The sequence below is a fragment of the Nannospalax galili genome, unplaced genomic scaffold (assembly GCF_000622305.1).
Source record: "Nannospalax galili isolate Female #2095 unplaced genomic scaffold, S.galili_v1.0 scaffold759, whole genome shotgun sequence".
NCBI lineage: Eukaryota > Metazoa > Chordata > Mammalia > Rodentia > Spalacidae > Nannospalax > Nannospalax galili.
The window spans coordinates 147265-169591 of record NW_008342628.1 but is presented as its reverse complement, the minus strand read 5'-3'; the positions used below and the strand labels follow the sequence as shown (position 1 = coordinate 169591).

Here is a 22327-nt window from a genome sequence, read left to right as displayed (position 1 = left end):
AACCTGTCTGTACCCAGCATAGACTTTTGGCCTTGCTTTTGTTTTGGGAGTAAAAGAAAGGGAAAAAAAATCTTTAAAAATCATAATTTTTCACTTTCCATAACCTGTCTTCTCACTCTTTGCTGGATGTCCATTGAAGGCATTGCCAGGGCTAACAAACAATGCTGCTGGCCCAGAAGCAAGTGTTTCAGGCCCATGCTGGAGTTAGTGCGTTTGCACTGTGCCTTTCTGCATTCCTCCTGCAGATGAAACTACCCTAGAAGTCTGGGAAGATTGTGATTGCATGAAGATTCCCAATTCAGGCCCCTGGAATGTCAGTAACCTGGGTCTGGCCAGCTTCCCAGAGCAGTCATAGACAAACTTGGTATTAACAGCTTTCCCAACCCTGTTAAGTGTCCAGAGCCTTGGCCTTGTGTTTATAACTCTTCTCCTTAAGGGTATTAAAATGAAATGGTCTGGAACCAAGTACATTTCAGTGTAAACCTTTGTGCTGCAGGCAGCCTTGTTTGGAAGTGGCCCCATGTGTGTCCTGGGCACCAGTGGGCTAAGGAGTTTTGGGTTCCAGCACAGCAGAGGGAATGGTGTCTGTTCTGTTGGATCCCGGAGGTTAGGGGCAGGGATTCCTGAGTAACTGGATTCCCCACATGTAATTCCCTATTCCGAAATACATATATCTGCCCAGCTCCCACTAGTCCTAGCATCTCCTCACATTTTACATGATAGACATGAAAAATGTTTCTGAAGCTAGGTACCGTATCTTGCCCATGTCTCTCCCTCTTAACCTTGCACAGTCCTCCCTTTTCTCTGCTCTTCCTCTGAGTCTAACTTGCTTAACTTGCACTGGGTACACCCCATCCCCATGCCATGTTTACCTATTATAATGGCCCTTGGGCCCTGAGTATCTTTGAGAGACTTGAAGTCAGGCAGCCTCAGGTGTTCATAGGTGTTGGAGCCTGTGGGCTCGTGATCAGGACCTGGAGGCAGCCATTATCCATAACCCTCACTTTCCTGTGGCCCTCCTTAGCTGCCCCGTCTGTGTCTTCCTCCACTCCTCCACCTGAGGCCTCTATGGTGGGGGCTCTGGTACAGTCCTGCTGGTGGGAAGTGAGGGAAGCAACCAATGGCCCCATACCCTATCTCCCTTCATCCTAGTTTGGCACCTTTCCGTCTCCTTGTCCTCCTCAGCCTTCCCACCCCTTGGAGCCCTGTGTGTTCTAGAGAACCTTCCTCAGCTCCTCTATTCAGGACCCATTGCTTATTACAGAATGCCTTGCAAGCCTTCACTTGCCTGCTGGTGAAAGACCTAAGCAGATGTCTGTCCACACCTGCTCTGGGCCCCATGGAGAGCAAGGGAGAAAGGGGTCAGGCCAAAAGAAGAAAAGAGAACCTTCTTACAATGTCTACCAACATCAGAAACTTCTGGAAGTCATCCTTACATCTAGAGAATTGGAGTCCAGGGTCATTTAGCAAGGGTCATTAGAAGCAACCCAAGGCCTAGACTAGAGTCCAGGTACTGCCTACTTACCACACTCCCCACCCAGAAAAGTGATCACAGCATGTATGCCACATCCCTAGCCCTGGAGGTGCAGGCAAACCAACCAGGAAAGACAGGCAGGTATGAGCTATAGGGTTGGCACTTGGAGGCCAATGAAAGAGAAGGGCAGACTGTTCCTCACTCCACTCCCGTGTTGCTGGCCTTTTTTCCTAGAGGACAATTTGGGGGCAGCGGAGAAACCCTCTCTCCTCTCCTCTGAGTCTAGAGTAAGGCCTGTAGCCTGTTCATACCTTCTCTGGGGAAGACAAAGTATGCAGCCTGTAATGGCCACTTGTGTGAGGCTCAGATCTTCCACTTAGGTGCCAACTTGTAAGATTTGTGTTCAGAATTACTCAGAAAGGCTATGCTATTTATTTTTTAATTTTTTATTTATTATTTTTATTTTATGTGTATGTGTATATTGCCTGCATGTAGGTAAGTTCACCCATGTTGTACAGTGCCCGCAGAGGACAAAAGAGACTGTTGGATCCCCTGGAACTGGAGTCACAAACAGTTGTTAGCTGCCATGTGGGTGCTGGGATTCGAACCTGGGCCTTCTGCAAGAACAGTCAGTGTTCTTAACCACCGAGCCATCTCTTCAGCCCTGGATATGCTATTTATACTCTGACTTGACTTCTAAAAGGATTTTTTTAAGGCAGCTCTTGAAAAACACACATACGCTTCCCTAAACTAAGTAACCCGAGATCTGAGGTTGCTAACAGCCTGACCACTACCTATGTCGCCACTCTGAGTGATGGAGGTGTGGGGAGGGGTGCCTGGACAGCTTTCTGGTGGTAAAGACCCCAATGTAGGCATATCCCATGGTGTTTGAGCTCCTTGCCAAGCCCTGTGAGGACACTTGGCACTTTAACACCCTGAAAGACTCTTTTGGCCTGCCAGCTTTCTTAGCCCCCTCTCCTGATGCATTCCTTCCCCCAATGACACCCACTGACTTCCTCAGATCTCACAGCATGTGAGCTACAACTCTGTCACCCCCTGTGCCAGCTTCATGAACCTACATTGGCATCCCTCCCCCAAAGGTAGAAAAAGTAAGGGGTGGTGATCCTCAGGCTTCCCTTGTAGCCCCTCCAGGTGACAGGTGGCTGAGGGCAGCAGCACCTACCAGTGTCTCAACAGCTTAAATCTGTTTACTGGATGGAGGTCCGGCTAGGATTTGAAACTTTCTATTTTTAAATTTCCTGGAGTCCTTAAAGCCTTTGCAGTTAGTATAAAGACTATTTTCTAAAACGGTGACAAAAGATAATTGTCACATTATACATGGAGGCCTCCTCATAATGAAAGCTCTGTCCACTCCTGCCTCAAGACAGCCTCAGGAAAATGAACCCCAGGTTAACTGGAATTGATTTAATTAAAAGTTTCCTGATGTCTGGTGGGCCGCACTGCAACCCTACATTCTCTTGCTCTTTGAACAAAGCTTATTTTCTTTTCTCCATGTATGGACATCTCCATACACTGTGTGGGAAGGACAAGGCTTCAAGTCCCCAGGTAGCCATCTGCAGAGATGGTGAAAGTTGCTGTCCACTGCACCACACTTCCTCCCCTGCTGGAGCTCCTAGACAACCCAGACATTTGATTGGGGTGGAAACGAAAGATTTACGGCCAAAAGCACCTCTGCCACCAAGGCTCATGTTTACCAGCTAAGTCATGCTCCTGTGTTTCAAAGAATGATCTCATCTTTTGCCTGGCCCACTGGCATCAGGTTGCAGAGGATTTTAGATGTGCTTTTTAAAGTTAGGGATAGCAACGTACACTGAAACTGCTGCCTTATTGTGAACCCCTACCCAGATTCAGAACTCAGTGATGTGGCTTCCTACTCCAGAGACTGGCTTCCTGTCTCTCTGGAAGTCCTCTGTCACTTCTCCCTGATGGACCTCCTGGGTGCCTATCCCCTAACGCCCTCCCCCCCACTTCCGCAAGCCCCAGAAAGCAAACTCTAATTAGAAAATGACTCCTCTGCTGTGGGCTAGCACTCACTTGCTCTCTTCTCAAAGACTGACCATATGGATCATGGTTCACAATTAATCTGGAGGGGTGAGAACAGTCAGTCAGGGACTTGCAATAAAGAAGCTTTTATGTATCTCAGATGAAGATTAAGTGACTTTGGATTTAAAGACGGAGAGTATCAATGTTGCCTGAGATCTCCCTCTGTTCCCATGTTCCAGTATATCCTGTGAAGCAGAGGCCCTGAACTGACCTTACAGATGTGGTCAGCTTGCATGTGCTGTGTGTTATTAGGGAAACCCTGTTCCCTGGCCTCATTTTTTTTGCTTTGACCAGAGACTGCCCAAGAACAGACATGGGACAAGGAGTGCTGGAATTACTGTCTTGCACCACCGTTGCCTGCCCATCTACAGGCTCCGTCTTATTCTTGTCAAAGAAGGGGTAGGCTACCTTCTTTTATTAGTTCTCAATTAGCCAGAAAATCAACATGTCAAGTGACCTCCATGCCTGAATATCCTCAAGTCACCTTAGACATGGAATGTTCCTCTCTCTCATGCTTTCAGAATCCACGAAAGCAATGCCACATCATCCCCAACACAAAGTAGTCAGAATTAATACTTACTTAGCTTGAGTTTGAAATCCGTAATGTTTTCTCCCATGGGTCAGCTATGAGTAAAAGGGATATAACATTTTCCGTGTTGGAGAATTTTCTTCTAGAAGCCTGCCTTGAGTGATACTGTAGGAATGCACCTGCTGGTCTGGAGAAAGGTAGGAGAATCTAATTTAGTTAACTCCAGTCTTGCTACAGACCCTGGGATGGGGACCTGTCCGGGAGAAATTGTGCTGCAGGAACCCCAGAGACTGGAAAGCCCAAGGTCAAGACACTAGCAAATTTGGTTGTCTGTTGATGGCCTACTTCCTGTTTGCTGACAGCTCTTTCTACCTGTTCTTCCCCTGGCAGAGTGCCAAGGCAGCTCCTCAGAGTCCCATTCATAAAGGCACAAATCCCATTCATGAGGGATCTGACTTATAACTTAATCACCTCTAAAAGACTCTTACCTAAATACCGGCATCATTCTGTTTTTTTCAGATGCAGCTGAACAGTATTTTCAAGAGAGTATGGCTCATGTTAAGGATTCTGAAGGAACAGGAAGAGCCAAATTTCTTTCAATTCAAGATGAATTTTGCAACTTTCTGCAAATCACTGGACAAAAAGAAGTATGTGAGTTCAGATCACCCTTGTCAGTCATTCACACAAGAAGCCACTTGATATCCAAAGGCTACTCCTTCACTCTGCAAGCATCTATTAAGCACCTACTATGTATAGGGCACATCCTAGCCTCTAGAGGAATCCAGATAAATGAAGCCAGGAGGCCACTCTTGGGAAGTGTCCAAATACTTCCTCTTAGAAAACTGTGAGAAAATAGATGTTACATCCAAGAGCTCGAAGGACTAAAAGCCTCGAGAGCCCAGTGGACAAAACCCTGTTTGCTGCAGCCCATGGTTCAGGCTGGGATGGAGTGTGGCAGTTAGTGTGGAGAATTCCATTTTCCTTATTTTGGGTAATGAGTTGAATTTGCATATCTAATGGAAACTGCTCAGTACAGAACTTTTGTCTTACTCTCTTTCACCATAGATCTATGCAGGCATGCTTGGCATGGCTTAGAAAATGGACCAAAACCCAGAGTTTATGGTCATCAGTAGTTAAAAACTTGGGAACTTGTTCTTTGCAGAGCATAGCAGCCCCCAGAAAGCTACAATAGATACCTCAGTGGTCTGGTGTGTGTGTGTGTGTGTGTGTGTGTGTGTGTGTTTTCAATCTAGCATGGCAAATCTTGGAGATGATAAAAAGGCTTCTTTTTCACTGTGCTGTCTGTAAATACCTCCCTCCCCCCAGCTCCTTCTTCATCCTTAATCTCACTCTTCTCTCAGCTAAAGAACACAGCTTTCAATCTGTATTCACTCATGTTTCTCAGGCGAGAATAGATCCACAGTCACTATAACAAATCCAGTTTCACTACTTTACTGGATCACCTAGCCAAAGAGAGAGGACCTTTTAGAGGTCCCAGATTCCTACACCAAACTCCATCTCAGTCCTATGGGGACTTCTCAGATGAAAAGAATAGGGGAAATCTACCCCACCATGCCTTGCCTCATGCAGTCCCTCTTTCCACCTCCAGTTTTCTGTATTCTATACATTGTCTTCCATCTCCCCTCCCACCAGGTGTTGTCTTGCCTCTGTCTCACAGCTTCTTCTCCCTCACTTGTCCTTGTCGAATCTATTCATATTAAGGAAGCCAGGGGCCCTGTTCAAAAACATCTGACTAGTGAACATTCATTTGTAAAATATTCCAGTGGTCTACATTCTATTGACATTTCCGGCTCAATTTTGCTCCTCTCCCTAATCTAATTTCCTGTCATACCTTTTCTTTTTAAATGCAAGTGCATGTGTATATTATATATGTGCATCTGTGTGTGCACATATGTGCACACATGTGGTGACCAGAGGGCATATTAGGTGTCACCCTTAGGAAGGCCAAAGCTATCCACCTCCTCTGAGCTTCATTTGCCTGAAGTTCACCACTTAAGCTAGACTGGCTGACTGCCAGCCTCAGGGAGCCTCCGGTCTCTGCCTCCCCAGTGCTAGGATTCTAAGTGCCACCACATCCAACATTGGGGATTGAACTCAGGTCTTCATTTTTGCAAGACAAATACTTTGAACAACTGAGCCATTTCCCTAGCCCATGCTGGCCTTTTCTAATTCCCCCTTCTGGCCAGTCCACCTTTCATTTCCTCTGGAAGACCTTTCCCTATTTATTCCAGACTAGTGTTCCCTGAGTTCCTGACAACTTCTCTGATTCCTCTCCTTAGCCTGCATTGGACTCTTCTGCGATTCTTTTTTATGGACTTCTATTTGATGCAGTAAAACATTTGTAAGTAGATATTTATATGGACATTTAATGTTGCTCAGAAGACTAAGCTGAATTCTGTGAGAGCAAGGACTTTCTTGTTCATGGTAGGGCTGATGGACAGATTGGGAGATGCATGCTTGGTTGTGGGTCAGCTGACTCCTCTGACTACACTTTATATACCCATTCCTGGTTCCCATCAGCCTTCCTGCTATGGTGTAGAGGCAGCTGATGCCCAGTGCCATTTGTGGTGCACCTTATTAACCTTTGCCCGAGTCAAACAAATCAGTAGTCTTGATTGAAAGATGTACCTTGATCTCCCAATCTACCCTTGGAGATTTTAGCAAATTGGTTCTTTCATTCCAGGACCGTTGCCAGTCTTGTGTGTCCTTGTCCTTGTAAGGATAATAAAGCTGCCCCTTTCCTTTGGTGCACATAGCTGTACCAGGGCACATGGCTTGGAGAACACAGCATGGCCTGGGCTTCAGCTCTCCTCCTCTTGCCCAGTCACACATGACAGCCTCATGCTCTCCTTTCCCTTGCTTGTTGACCTCTCACCATGGGGTCAAGCAGGAATGTCCAACAAGAGCTGGTCCCAAGGACAGTAGCAGAGATGAGCATGGGGTTGCACCTAAGCCATCCCAGATGTAATTACAACCTAGACATGGGCTAGCTTGCACAGGTTACCCTTAGGGAGGAAAGATTTTTAGAGTCAAAAGTAAGTAAGGACCACATTGCTGCAGGCCAAGACATTCTAAGAAAATCCCAATTCCTGTCTCTGACAGAAGCTGACCATCCACCAACCTTGTCTCCCTCTTTCCTGCATGCTTTGCTTTGCTCAAATGATTCTACTCACCGGCCCTACACAGGCTGTGTGCTTCTTCTGGGCTCTCAGATACCCATACCCTCGTCTCACCTAAGTCCAAATGATTCTTTCTCCCCATTAAGCTTTTCCTGTCTGTTTCCCATTGTCATCAGAACTTGCCTTTTAATTTCACACACATCAATCTCTAGTTTCCCCAGCCAGACTGAAGCAGCGCTAAAGGCATTGTACAAGACAGGAGTCTCCAGCATTTCCCAGCATCACTACTGGCTCCCCAAAGTCAAATCCCCTGGAAAAGCTACCAAACCCAACACTTGATTAGGCCTAAGTCTTTGCTCACATATGTTGGAAGGGGCTGTGATGAGCTTTTCCTCCAGGAAAGTCTAGGTGGAAATCCTACTCCTCGGACCATACTTCGCGAGTTGCACAGTTGCTCTGCCTAGAGCAATTCCTTTTTCCATCCAAGAAATTGATTCCAGACTCATCAGCAGTTCATATTAGTGCAGTCAAAAGGACTAACATTCTTCCCATCCCTTTCTGTCTGTAGCACAGGATCTGTATGCGCCCTTGGGGCTGTGCTATGGGAAGCCCTTTCAGTGGTCCCTGCTTTATTTAGCTGTTGGAATCAGCATTTGTGTTATGCAGTCATAATTGCACTTTCAAGTGGAAGATCCTGGAGGAATTCCCGGAAAACCTGTAGGAAGCTGACATGCTTTAACAGGGCTTCCTCCTTGTATGTATTGGTGTCTGCAAACATTAATACCAGGAATACTGTTTTCTGACCAACTCATATATTTATTGCAAGTTGGTATAAATAAATTGGACAAAGCAAAGCAAACAAAATGTGAGATCATGTTGGAATGTTTACTTTTGGTTTCCTAACTATTTTCTGTGAGGATAGAAAGCCCTGAAGCATGACTCAGAAGCTCAGTTGAGTTTTCTCTTATGTAAGAATATCAGTGCGCAGAGGGGAAGCGCATGGATCTAAAAAGAGTTACAGTTTCTGGACAGACACAGATCTGCCTTGATGAGCTGTGTGAGACTGAGCACATTTCGTGATTGCCACTCTGTGCCTCGGTCACCTTCTGGGTCAAATGGGGATGGAAATTACATAAGACAGTGGGACTGGAGAGATGGCTCAGCACTTAAGAGCACTAGCTGCTCTTGCAGAGAATCCAGGTTCAATTCCCAGCACCCACATGGCAGCTCACAACCATCTGTAACTCCAGTTCCAGGGGATCTGACACTGTCTTCTGTTCTCCAAAGGCACTGCACATGTGTGGTGCACTTACCTACATGCAGGCAAAACACTCATACATATAAAATTAAAAAAAAATTTTTTTAAAGAAGACAGAATTAAATCAGACATATGCACTGTGACTTTCTGACACAGAAGGATTCCATACATGCTGGCTTTTGCTCTGGCTGCTCAATGGAAATGGATTCTGGCAGTAGCTAAAGTGTTTTCTTAGGCCAGTGTTCTTTCTCTGCTCATACTTTGTACTATCCCCCTTCAAATACATTGTTTCCTGCCTCCTATTTGACTACAGAATAGTGCCCCAGCTCATGAGTCCACCCAACCCTTTCCTCTAAAGCGTGAAAATGTACTCCAGTTCCATAATTTTCTTAGAGGAAATATTTTCAGATTGTAACAAGCCTCTGAACTTTTTTAACCACACATCATTTTGTCCTTTTCTCAGCGAGCAACCAGGATCCTGAGAGAGTCCCTGGAAGCCAAAGTAGGAGCATTCGGTGATTTCAGTCCTGAGGTGGCAGAGACATACCGGGTCCTGGGCGAGGCAGACATGGCACAGGGAAACCACAGCAGGGCGTACAAGAAACTAAAGAAGGTAAAGTGGGAGCCGGCACTGACCCAAAGGCAGACTGTCCCTTGCTCTCGCTCTCTGGATAAGTTCTCTCCCTCCACCATACTCCTTTTATAATGGCTTACTTAGGTAAGATGTTACTTTTGCAGTAGAATTAAGCTAACATTTGGGGGGGTAAAAGATTTCATCTTAGGTATAGTCATTATCAATTGTTTTTTATCATTCAAATATTTGAAAATTTTACATGATGTAATTTATCAAGCTTTTCTTGTTATTGTGCTGTTTCTGTATACCCAGTTTATAGAAGAATTCTTTTGTGCTATGCTTTCTTCTGTTCTTTTTATCTTACAATTTTTTTTAATGTGGATAGTATAAGGTATAACTCTCATGCTATATTTTTTCCAAATACCTGCCACAGCAGAAATCCACAGAATACTGGCTTACCCAACAGCATTTCATTGAAGAGCCCATCTATTCTGCAGATTCATATGTAATGTAACACCTTCACTGTATATGAAATTCCCATGTGCACTTGTTTGTTTCTAGATTTCTGCTCTATTCTGTTAATCTGTAATCTATTTATATGCCAGTAGCTCACATTTTCAGTTACATAGATTTATGGAATGATTTAATGTGAGGTATTATAGACAGTCATCATACCTTTTTTTCCTCATAAAACATCAGGGTTTCTAGATATTTGAATGTTTATTTTTCTACATGATTTTTATAGCAGCTTTGTAGCTCCATAAAGATTTTATTAAAGGACTTATAAAGGAATTTGGGGAAAGCCGACATTCTAATGATATTGAGGCATTCTACCGAAGAACAAGCAATTGACACCATTCCATTTGCTCACATCTGCTTTTATCTCTCTCGTGCACATTTAAGCATTCTCCACATACATTTTGTGTTTTTCTTAAGTTTATGTCCACACATTTTCATTATTGCTATTGTAAGTGGAGATTTAGTCATCATTACATATTTTTGCTTATTTTGTGTATCCAAGAGTTATTGGGTTTTGTATGTTAATTTTATACTCTTCTAGCTTGCTCAGTTCTTTTATTGCTTCAGTTAATTTGAACATTGATTATCTCAATTTTTTTAGATATACTATCTTCTGCAAATAGACATCATTTTACTTGATGTCTTCCAATTCTATGGCTCTAACTGGTTCCCTTGGTCTAATTGCATTGGCTCGTATGTTCATCACAATAATGAATAGTTGTGGAAATAATGGGTACCCTTGCCTTGTTCCTAATCTTACTAGACATACTTCTAGTGGTTCTTCATTTAAGAGATGCTGGCTTTAAAACTAAGGTCTATGTATTTTATCATGTAAAGGACATATTCATCAATTTCTAGTTTCATGAGTCTTTTTAAACTTGGAAATAAATGTCAAATTTCATCAAAGGTGTTTTTCAGCATTAGCAGAAATTACCAGATGATTCTTCTTAGATTCATTTTATATGGTACATTTTATTATAATATTGAACCATCCTGGTATTCCTGGAATAAATCCTAACCCTTAAACTTGTTGAATTATTTCCCTAACATGATGCTGAGTCCCTTTTGTACTATTATAACATACTGTCAGAGACTGAGGATTTGTGAAGAATAGAAATTTAGGGACTAAAGAGATGGCTCAGCGGTTAAGAGCACTGGCTGCTCTTGCAGAGGACCTGGGTTTGGTTCCCAATACCCATAAGGCAGGTAACAACAGTCTGTAACTCCAGTTACAGGGGGATCTGGTGCCCTCTTTTGGCCTCTTCAGGCATTGCATACATGTGGTGCACTCACATACATGCAGGCAAAACACTCATACACATAAAAATAAATTAATTAAAGCTGGGTGTGGTGGTGCACACCTGTAGTCCCAGCACTTGGGAGGCAGAGACAGGCGGATCTCTGTGAGTTCAAGGCCAGCCTGGTCTACATAGTGAGTTCCAGGACAGCTGGGGCTACAGGGAGACCCTGTCTCAAAAAGACAAAAAAAAAAAAATTAATTAAGAAAGAAAAAAGAGAAATTTATTTCTCACAGTTCTAGAGACTGAGAAGTCCAAAGTCAAGGAGCTGGCAACTGATGAGGGAGGGTCTTCTTCCTTAGTTTACTCAAAGGCAAAAGACAGAAGAGCAAGAGAGGAAGAGGGAGAAAGAGGAAAGGGGGCTAAACTCAGTCTTTTACAATGAACATACTTCAAAAAACAGCATTAATCCATTTATGAAGGCAGAGCCTTATTAAGGCCCACTTCCCAACCCTGTTGCATTAGGAATTAAGTTTCCAAATACTTGCTTCTGTGGACACTCTCAAATCATAGCAGATGTTGAATCTGCTTTCTAATATTTATTTTAAGGTTTTTGCATCAATATTTTATTTGATATTTAGTATCAGTGTTATATTTGCTTCAGAAAAATAATTAGGAAGTTTACCTCTGTTTTTTTCATGTACCAAAATACATGGTATTTTAAGATGTATGCCTCCTGAGAAACCTTTTACTCTGGTGCTTTTATTGCAAGGAAGCACCTTTAGATTTTTCTCTATTTATTCTGCAAAAAGTAGTCCATTAAATCTTTCCATCATTAATGGAATCATTTTAGTAAATCACATTTTTTCTAGATAATTGTCTATGTCATTTACATTTTTATTTATTTGCATAAAACTTGCAAAGTAATCTCAATTACTTTAAATTTTTTCCAATTTTAACAGTCGTTTCTTATTTCATATTTGGGTTTTCTCCCTCTTTCTTTGACTGAGTTTACCAATGGTTTGTCTGTTCCATTACTGAAAAACAAACACAACAGGATCTTAATCCCATGGATCTGTTGCCATTCTGGGCTCGATTTCAGTAGTTTGTGGTTGTGTCTTTATTAGTGCTATCCTTGTGCTCTACTTTGTTGAAATGGCTTTCTACCTTTGTTAATTTGGAACTTTATTTTTTTCATTTTTGATGTTCTAAGTATTTATGGCTTTAAATATACTTAAGTTTTGTCATGTTTATATTTTCATTATATCAATTAGTTTTAAAATTAGGAAATCCTGGTAATCTCTGAGTAATATAAGTGACCAAATCCAAAGAATTGGGTTCTGGGTGGGTTGCCTTGTAAATCAAGTCTTTTCTTCTTCTTCTTCTATGAATTCTGATTCTGCTAAAAAAGGAAGTAGTTTGGGTGACATTTGTAGTGCCAATTTTAAATGAGATGGCACAGGCATATTATCGGTTAGGGGAAACTAGGGACCAAGGCAAGTGTGTTTCTGTATTTGTGTGTTTCCAGTTTCACTAGAAAGGCATTTGCCAAACCAATGATTTCCAATAACTTAATCATTCCTCATGTGCCAAAGACATTATAGTCAGGAGAGAAGCGAGAAAGGACACAGAGGGTGGCATTTTCCGTGTCTCCCCTTCCCCTGCTTCCACGTAGTAATAGTGTCCACTTTTGGAGTAACTGTTTTACCACTAATCCTGTTAAGAGATTTACATATGCTAACTCAGTTAAACCCTTCAACAACCCTCAGAGTTGGGTACCTCCACTCTTCCTATTTCACAGAGAGGGAAACTGAGGCTGAGGTAAGTGTCTTGGCCTTAGTCACATCATTAAGAGTTTTCAGAGTAGAGACTGAGTTCTAGGCAGTCTGTTCTATGTAGTCCATACTCACAACTATTTTATCCAGCAAGCTTTACATGTAAGATTTTCTTTTAGAACATGAAATATGTAGGTTTCAAGAGGGTTTAGTAGCCAGTGGTGTGGTAAAGAGAATGCCAAGCGCAGTGCAGTGGGTACAGTTGCCGCTGATGGAACACAACTGAAAGCAGCTCAAATATGAAGGAGTCCATATTGTCCTGTGGTTTCCAAAGAAAAGTGGCACATCCAGAGGACCACAGCAAGGATATGGTGAGCCTCAGGGAGATCTGCCAAGATGATCTCTTTCCAGGGACTCCTCCATGCCTCTCTCCACACATCTTCCTTTACCCCCATCTTGGGAGGCTCTTCCATTTAGACGGAGAACATAACTGCAATATCTCTGTCTCAGCTGGAAAGACCTCAGGGGAAGATTTCTAGGTCTGTATATAATCTATTTCCTGCCCCAGTCAGCAAAGCCAGGAGAATGGTAGGCTATGAGAAAAGGGTGTTCCAAAGTTAGTGGGATGCCCACATGGAGACGGCACAAGAAACAACCCTACAGTGCAAGTATGGGAACAGGCTGAGCAGAGCCCCTCCTTGCTTTTGGAGCACACACAGTGAATACATTAGGAACAAAGCAGCCCCTTCCCAAGCCCCATATTATAGAGCACACAGTTCTTTACTACAAACCCAGACCAGGAAAAGTTTTTTTTTTTTTTTTTGGAGGGGAGGCAGTTTAGAAAGAGTAACCGGGTAAGTGGTCCTGAGAAAGAGGCTGAACTCTCAGTATTAAGAATTCCCTGCTTAGGAAATGGGATGGAAGAAGGATGCTCCAGGGTAAGAGAAAGAAGTATAATAATGGAATGAATGCACTCAGGACTGATGATCTATGGAGAGGCAGCAGAGAAAGCATGGCCAAGACCCTGAAGACTAACACAGATGTGCATGGAAACTGAGCAGGGCCACATAGACCTTCATACTGGCCCTGTTGGCTCCCTGGGGAACAGGGCAGAGTCTTTGCATTCCACCACAGGTTTGGGGACAATTTGTTGCTGTCACATGTGGCTGGTATATCATTTCTCATCTTCTAGAAGCCTTGCAGTTCATGGTCTACAGAGAAGGGGTCTGGACTCTGGCACATTAAGGCAGTTGTGTCAGAGCAGGCTGCTCTGAAGCAAAGCTCAGCTCTTTCCTGTGTACCCATGGTTGGATGAGTGCAGGTCTTGATGCTTCTGCATCTGGTCACCTCCCTTAGATCTTTGGAGTTGAACAAGGGCTAAGAGATCTGCCTGTTTGTCAGCTTCCTCAGGAGAATGACAGTCGCAGCTCTAGCACACATTGCCCCCCAACTTGGGGCTAAAATCAGCTCATCTTCCAGAAAGTTTCAGGTCAGGTCACATCACCCCAAAACCCCAGCAACAGACATTGATGACCTTTTTTGCCTTTGGTTTGGCCTTATTAATCAGACCTGAAAGCAATGACTTTGATGTCTTAAAGCACTCCAGTCTTTAAGCACTGTAGCTACGTGCCAGCATCAGAGAGAAAGGGGGCAGGGGGCTTGTATGCACGAAGGCTGTGCATGCTGTGGTATGGGAAGTTCTCATTTCTCTCCTTGCTCTCATCCAAGGACAGGGCTGGCTGCCTTGTATACACCAGGACAAAGACAGGGTCTTTAAACATGCCTTTCCCATCTGCTGCCTGGAGTTTCTCAAATGCCATATTTAACACTGCATTTGTGAAGCCAGCAGCTTTCGGAAAGCAATTAGCCAAGTGTTTCTCTTGTTTTTATCATAATAGCGTTACCTTTGAGTTTTCATCTCAGTAGCAGAAGTCCACTGAGTGTGGCTTTTCCAGATGTACCTTCCTGCTGAATGGTGTAGGCATGGGCCCAAGGGGATGCTAAATAGGAAGGCTCTAGGAACAAAGCGGACAGTGGGATTAAATTACCAAAAAGGAAACCATATTATTGATCTGGCTTTTAAAGGCATCTGCCTGCAGGGGAAAATTGGAGAACTCTGTGGGCCCCAGGTGGAAATTTCCATAGCAAAGTTCAGGTCCCTTTGGTAACATAGAAAGCTGGTTTGATTGTAAGATGGCATTCTTGCTCACATTCCCCCAAGTGAAAGCTACAGAAAGGGTTCCTGAAGGCTGTTTCCTAAATCAATGGTATCTTGGGAATATACAGGGCCCAAGTACAGTGTGAAGTTGGGGTGGGGTCCAGCTTTAATCTGGCCTCCCTATTAGGAACTGTCATTGGCAGGGCTCAGCTGTGAGCATTGAACATTCCTATAAATAATAGCCCCAAAGCCCACTATTATTAATCCTTTGAAGAAACAAGCTAGAACAGGTTTTTATTTATAGGGTATAGGCAAGAAATCCAATGCTAGCAAAATATTCCATGGTCCTGAGTCAACACTGGAGAGTAAGTCATGCTGCCCTTGCTGTGTCCAGGGCTTCTGGCAGTCAGCCAGACACACTGAGCCTGCTTAGAGACCATAGGTTTTATGAGCAATTCATGGACCCAGACTGCACAGACCCACTTGCATTTGTTCCTCAGTGGCCCACACCATTTACTTTCCTTTTAGCCTATTTGGTGTTTTCCTCATTTCTCTGATATACCAGGAAATGCAGAGCCAAATTTAGAGTGGCCAAGAAGCCTCCATGTAAGCCACCCCATTTTCATGTGTCAGCCCCCCCCGTTTGTCTGTGATCCTACTTTTCCTAATTGTTTGCCTGACTCATTGCTGGGCTGTGGCAATTTACTTTTTTAAAGAAAGAAGGTCAGGGCTGGGGAGATAGTTCAGGTTGTAAAGTGATTGCCACATAAGCATGAGGCTCTGAGTTCAAATGCCCAAAACTAATGTAAATGGGGGCAGGGTAGTGACTGCTTATAATTCCAGTGTTCCTCTGGAGGCACACTGGAATGTGGGAGATGGGAGGCACAGACAGGAGAATCCTCAGAAGCTCGTGGGCCAGTTAGCCTAGAATATGCAGCAGTGAACAGCAACCCTGTCTCAAACAAGATGGAAGGCCAGGACCAACACCTGAGGTTGTCCTCTGACTTCCACACACAGGCCATGGCACATACATGCTTACAGTCACTCATGAACACAGACATGTATACATACATGCACATATGTTACACACAAAGACAAATTTTTAAAAACAGAGAGAAGATGGTAGTTTTCCTAAAAGTTCTACTCCCCAGTGGAGAGGTATACTAAAAGACCCTTTTTAAGCACTGGCTCTTGGAAGATGTTTGCAAATTGGCTGATGGGAAAATGAGAACTGATATTCCAAAAGGTCAAGGTCATTCATTCTTAATTTTCTGTGGGCAAACTGTAGTCTCCCTTGCCTATGATAGGCTTGCGCAAATGAGAATTCCAGATCCTCTGGAGTCAGCAGCAGGAGAGATCGCCACCCTCAGAGCTCTGGAAGCCCAGGCACAGTGCGCCTCCGTGTTTGATGTCTCTTAGAAAACAGGATGGCAGCGGACCCAGACTGCCCAGGGACTGACCTACATTTGGTCTGATATCAGAACTTTAACTGCAGCTTAGCAGGTACACAGTGCCTTGGTTCTTCATTGGCATTAAGCTTTATGGGCAATAGACAGACACAGCGGGAAAGGCCCAGTCCACAACTGTGTAAACTGGGCGTGATTTAAACAGGCTGAAGGGTAATAGCCAGGAATGACTGATGCTAAAGGCACAAAGTCTGGAAGGACCCACCAAGATTGCTGAGCTCCAAGTTGTCAGGAAAAAAGACCACCCAGAGGCCCTGCTTTGAGAGAATGTATGTGCCTTGCTCTGGCTGGCTGTCCACATTAGAACAGGGCCCTGCTCTCTGTGTGGGTTCACAGCAGGGTCTACCTGGGCAGCCAGTCCTGCTGATGCCCTTGTTTTCTAAATATCTGTGTTGCAGTTGTCCTGCAAAAAGATAGTGGTAGCTTGCTCCAAAACAGTGTCCAGGGGATGGAGCAAAGTCATGGGGGAATCAAGGGATGCTGACAAGGACATAAGAACCCACAGCACTTGACAACCTGGAGGTGAGGAGAGGAGATCCAAGAACTGTATCCACACCCAGGGCTAGCACAGGAAATACTCAGAGATGGCTTACCAAGAGGGCCGGTGAAGAGCCACTGTAGGGATGCCTCACCTGGGCCTCCCACCATCCCTCATTTCCCACTTCCCTCTGCAGCCCAGGGTCCCTCTTCCCACATTACCCATGTTTCTCTCACTAGAGGCTCCCTCTCTACCCACCAGCATGTCATCCCCAGATCTTAGGTTTGGTGGCCTTCCTGGAACAGGAACCATAAGGGTATGAGAGAGATAAAGGGTGTGCAGGATGTGTTTCCCCAAACACTTGGGATTCCTGATCCCTGAGATCTCCATCCTCACTATTTCTTCCATGGCCATCACCTGGCTAACTCAGCATCCTGCAGTTCTCAAATCTACTATCATCTCCTCACAAAGGCCTACACTGACCCAAGTACCCTCTACCACCAGCCAGCATAGCATTTTACTCTTTCTCATGACCCCATGCTGCTGCTGATGGTCCTTCCCCCCTCCTCCTTTTCATCCTTCTCCTCCCTCAACATTTTCCCCTCCCTTCCATTCTTATCACAAGTTATTATGGCATGTTTACTTGTGGGTTTTTTGTTTGTTTGTTTTTTGTCTTTTTGAGACAGGGTATCCCTGTAGTCCCAGCTGACCTGAACTCACTATGTAGACCAGGCTGGCCTTGAACTCACAACGATCCGCCTGCCTCTGCCTCCCGAGTGCTGGGATTAAAGGCGTGCACTACCACGCCCAGGTTTGCTTGTGTACTTTTAAGTGTGTGTCTGGAAGTTCCCAGAGCAAGATTCACATCTGCCCCATCACTGAAGCAGTCTGGGTTAAGGCAGGACAAGGCTGGTTTCTAACTGACTCAGGAAAACCAGCCCCACCCTTGACTCTGTCCCATAGTGCTGCCTGATAAACTGTTTGGGTTGGTCTTTCCACTCCAATGGTTCTGCCAGCCTGGCAGAGATTAGTGTGTATGCATATTTGTATCTCATTAAACATTTAAAACACTTCACACCTGTACACATTATGGTTTCTGACGTTTTCTTTTCTCTTAATATTAGCCTTGATAATTGAATAAAAACAGAAGTTTCTGAGTCATAGTCTCTTCCACAGAAGTAATAATCTGGCATCAGATAATATGTGTAAAAAGTGTAGTTAAGCCAGGTGTGGTGACACACTCCTTTAATCTCAGCACTTGGGAAGCAAAAGCAAGAGAACTTCTGTGAGTTCAAGGCCAGCTTAGTTTACATAGCAAGTTCCAGGCCAACCAGGGCTGCATAGTGAGACCCTGTCTCAAAAAGGTGTAATGATTTGGGAGCTGGAAAGATGGCTTAGCCAGTAAAGTGCTTGCTACACAAGCATGAGGACCTGAGGTGGATCCTAGCACTCATATAAAAACTATAGGTGACTCATACCTATACTCCCAATTCTAGAGAGGCAGAAACAGGAAGATCCCTGGGGCTTGCTAACCAGCCAGCCTTAACAAATTGGTGAACTCCAGGTTCAGTGAGAGACCTTGTCTCAAAAAATAAGGTGGAAGGGGATTGAAGAAGATACCCAGGGTCAAACTTTGACCTCCACATATACACGCACACATGCACACCCCATACACATTCATACATAAGTATGTACTGCTACACACATACACACAGAAAGGTAGGGGGAGAGAAGGGCAGGGATTGCAGATCCTCAGCATTAGAGCAGTTTTACATTTTTAACTTTCTTTGTTCTTTTTCATTTCACACAAGGAAAACACTGAAAGCAGCAGACAAAGCTAGCTTGGACCCTTGCCAGGATGCATTCTCAACGTTCTATCATGGAGTCACATAACCTTGCTATTTAATTGACTCTTTAGTTGGAGCCTTCACTGTCCTGCCTCTGTTAATAGAAAGCCTGTATTCCATCAGCACTTTCATTATCTGAAATTCCACCATAAAAATGATGATGTGATTCTAGGACCTTCAGCATGAGGACAAGGGAGGAAGGGAGACTCCAGAAGTACCACCAACCACTTCTAAAGTGGTGCCATTAGGAAAATGGCCCTGAGTCATAGATACCCATTTTCAGAGATTCTCCTCAAACATACTTTCTTGTGACTTTGCATGTTTATAGTGGTTTTTTTAAGCCAATGTGTAGGTCAGCTAACCCTGAGCTACCCTCTATCCTCAGTGGGAAGGGTACTCGCTCAGAAGTACAGAGGCTGGTCACAGCTAGACAGACAGCAGGCTGATGGCTCCATCTTAGCTCCCTGTGCTCCTTTAAAAAAGTCTGCATCAAACCCTTGAGATTGTCTCTTAACTGCCCTTGCTTTCTGAGTAGTTTCTGGGAGGTAGCAGCAAATAGTGAGCAGAACCCTTTCTGCCCCTGAACTCACCTGCAGAATGAGTTTGAAAGTTTCCAACACTGCTCACAATAGAATCCTTTACTGGAGGGTCCAGCACCTGGCAGGTCCCTGGAGCCCTGTACTTCAACCACATCTTAAAGCCCTACATAAGGGTCTGGAGAGCTGACTCAATCGGTAAAGTGCTAATGTGCAAGAATGAGAACCTGAGTTCAGATCCCCAGCACTCACCTAAAAAGCTAGGTGTGGTGATACATACCAGTAATCCCAGCACTGGGAAGGCAGATGCAGGATGATCTCTGGGCCATGCTGGTCAGCCAGTATAGACTGTCACAAAAAATATATGATGGAGAATAATAGAGGAGGACACAGCCGACAACAACCTCTGGCCTTCACACACATGCACACACACACGTGCACACACACATACACATGCATACGTACATAAAGTTCCACATAAGAATTTCCTCCATTCTTCTCTTGTTTGTTTAATCATTCATTCATTTACTTATGTGTCAGGAACTGTGTCCAGCCTGGAATATAAAACTGAGCAAGACAAACAGGGCCCTTTTGGGAACAGCCTGCAGGTCAAGGTAAAAGCAGGTGTTCCCTGAAGGCTCCTGCCGGGGAAGGAAAAGCTCTTGGTCTGGTATTTACGGAATAGTAGAATTACAACTCAAGTTGTGACTTCTCACAAGCCTTGCATGTAAAACCAGAGAGGAAAAGCAACATAATGGCTCCCTGCAATTCCTCTGGATATCTGGAATGTCAGCTTATCCTTAAAGAAAAGTAGGACATGCCCTTTGGTGACTGATTTCAAAGAGGGGTACATGGTCCCTTGTAACATCTGGAGCCCAGGGTGCTCTTATACTGAGGCTTGAAGGGCTCTTTACTTAGCTCAGCCAGATGTTTTCAGTCCTGGCTCCCAGCAGCTTCAATTAACATTTATTGACTTTGACTCTGTCATTGTCTGTGCTTTTAACAAAAGAATCAAAACACCACACAGACTTCATACAAAAATGTTGAAGCAAATTCACCTAAGCAGAGCATAGCATTGAAGAAATTTGAAGAATTCAGTTTGTAGTCCTTAGATAAATATATAGGTATTAAAACATCTTCTAGTACAAGGCATAGTAGGTTATTCTGCTGTTTCAAAAAGGTATCTTGGTGTGAGGCCCAATGAGTCTGAGCTCACAGCCTTGCTGTATTTTTGTGGGCCACTTTTTTGACTTTTTAAACAGCAGTTCTTTTGTTTGTTTGTCTATGTTTTGAGACAGGGTTCCTTGTAGTCTAGTTGGCCTGGAACTCACTAGCCAGGCTGGCCTCTATCTCTCAGAGCTCCATCTGCCTCTGCCTCCTGAGTGCTGAGATTAATGGTATATGCCACCATGCCCAGCCTTTAACAGTAGTTCTTTAACAAACTATTGAGATGTAGTTTGGTTGGTAGAGTCCATGCCTAGCATCTCCAGTACCTTGTAAACTGGACATGGTAGCTCAGCCTGTGATCCTACCCAGGACTCAGGAGATGGAGGCAAGAGGATCAGAAGTTCAAGGTCATCCTGAGCTACATCCAGTTCTGGGCTAGCTTGGGATACAGGCAACCTTGTCTCAAAAATGTCAACTGTCAAGGAGGAGCCTGTTGAGACTCTAATGACAGTCTCCCATGTGAGGTTGCAATTGTTAGGAGTGGCTCCTTAAGTTTGGCTTCTGCACTGGTGTCTTAGTGTAGGGTTTGACTCAGAAACTTGCCCTTGATGGTGTCAGGGTGAAGTCGAAGAGAAAGGATGACATTTACCAAGCTAATGTCATTAAATATAAATTTTAAATATCACTATTATTAGGACATATAATTTAGAGTTTATTTTTATCTTTAAAAAGTTATTATAATTGGAGGAAATTTGGAAAATAGGAGAAAGTAAAAAATCTAAAAATTTTCCCTTTTTCTTCTGTTTAAAACTATGTGAAAAAATCATTCCATTATAGTGTTAATATGTAAGCCATGTAAACTATCCATTATTTAATATGTAAATTATGTTATCCCTAAAATAAAGTATGGTTTTAAAAAAAGGAAATCTTTAAGCTCCTCTATTAATGTTTTTGTTTATTTTTCAATGCATTAGTCTTTTTTTAAACTTAACTAAATGTATTATATCAATATTTATTTAGTTTTTGAGACAGGATCTCATGAACAGAAAGCTAGCCTGAAACTCCTATATAGCTGACCTTGAACTTCTGACCCTCCTGGAGTGCTGAGATTACAGGTGTGCAGTGCTACACCCAGTTTACGTGGTACTGGGAGGGAGCCCAGAGCTTTGTACATAGCAGGCAAGCATTCTACCAACTGAGCTACAGCCCCAGTCCAAGCAGGATGATCAGATGTTCAAGGTCATACTTGGCCGCAGAGGAAGTTTGAGACCTGTCTCAAAAATAAAAGTTAAAAATAGGAAAAGTGTTTATTGAAGTGCTGTTCAGTACTGGACCAAGTAGTTTTTACTGCCTGAGGGCCTGCCCTGGCCTCTCTAGGTGCAGGAATCATGAATAAGGGTAGGCAGGGACTAAGGATCCACCCCTGTCTCCTGTATGGCATCCCTTTACATCTCTTAGTTCAGCTGGAATTGTAAGTAAATGTCCTTTGTGGGGATAGTAGCCTTGGAGTCAGAGAATCTGTTACTCCCAAGAAGGAAAAAAGACACCTTGTGTCTGGAGTGGGAAGAGGAGGGGAGGGTCTCTCTAGGGCTTACTTATTGAACGGGGACACTTACTCAAATCATCCCCTCACCTAACCCCACTGCTTACGCTATCATAAGACTGCCAGAGAAAGCAGTCCATACCCAAGGTCTAGAAGGAATGGGACTATTAGTTGAACCAGGGAGAATTTGTCTAAGTCCTATCAGTTACCTTCTTATGCTTCCTGGGAATTTGTGACTATTCACCCAGTTGTTTTTTTCCCTAGGGAATTGGGGGTGGGGTGGGGAAATGCTTCAGTCACCAAGGAGGTAGGATGGAAAGCTCACCCATGCTGTAGAGATTCTAGAAATCATTTATTCAGCAGAGTGAAGTGGGACCTCAGACTATCTCAAAGACTCATTATACCATCAGTAAAATTCTAATGCCATAGGAACTGAATTAACACCAAGCCATGCTGACTTCATCTGGTGTCAAAATGAGCTGCATTGGAGGCACTCATAAATATGAAGACAAGGAAGTTTGGGTGGTTTTAAAATTAGTCTCCCCCTCCCCCACCCCCCTC

The 22327-nt window shown here is 43.9% G+C and overlaps 1 protein-coding gene across 9 annotated transcripts in view; it reads left to right on the top strand.

The window, feature by feature from the left end:
* The window catches only part of Ttc23 (tetratricopeptide repeat domain 23), a 99547-nt gene that overhangs the window by 73118 nt on the left and 4102 nt on the right, over positions 1–22327 (top strand). For 3 of the 9 annotated variants that reach the window (XM_008838681.3, XM_029566212.1, XM_029566211.1), the window contains 2 exons: positions 4587–4714; positions 8929–9078. In XM_008838681.3, coding sequence (XP_008836903.1) covers positions 4587–4714; positions 8929–9078 — 278 coding nt within the window. Of the gene's footprint in view, positions 1–4586; positions 4719–6367; positions 6430–8928; positions 9079–22327 lie in introns of those variants that run through there. The other 6 variants (XR_003850425.1, XM_029566213.1, XM_017799538.2 and 3 more) reach the window with 5 other exon arrangements.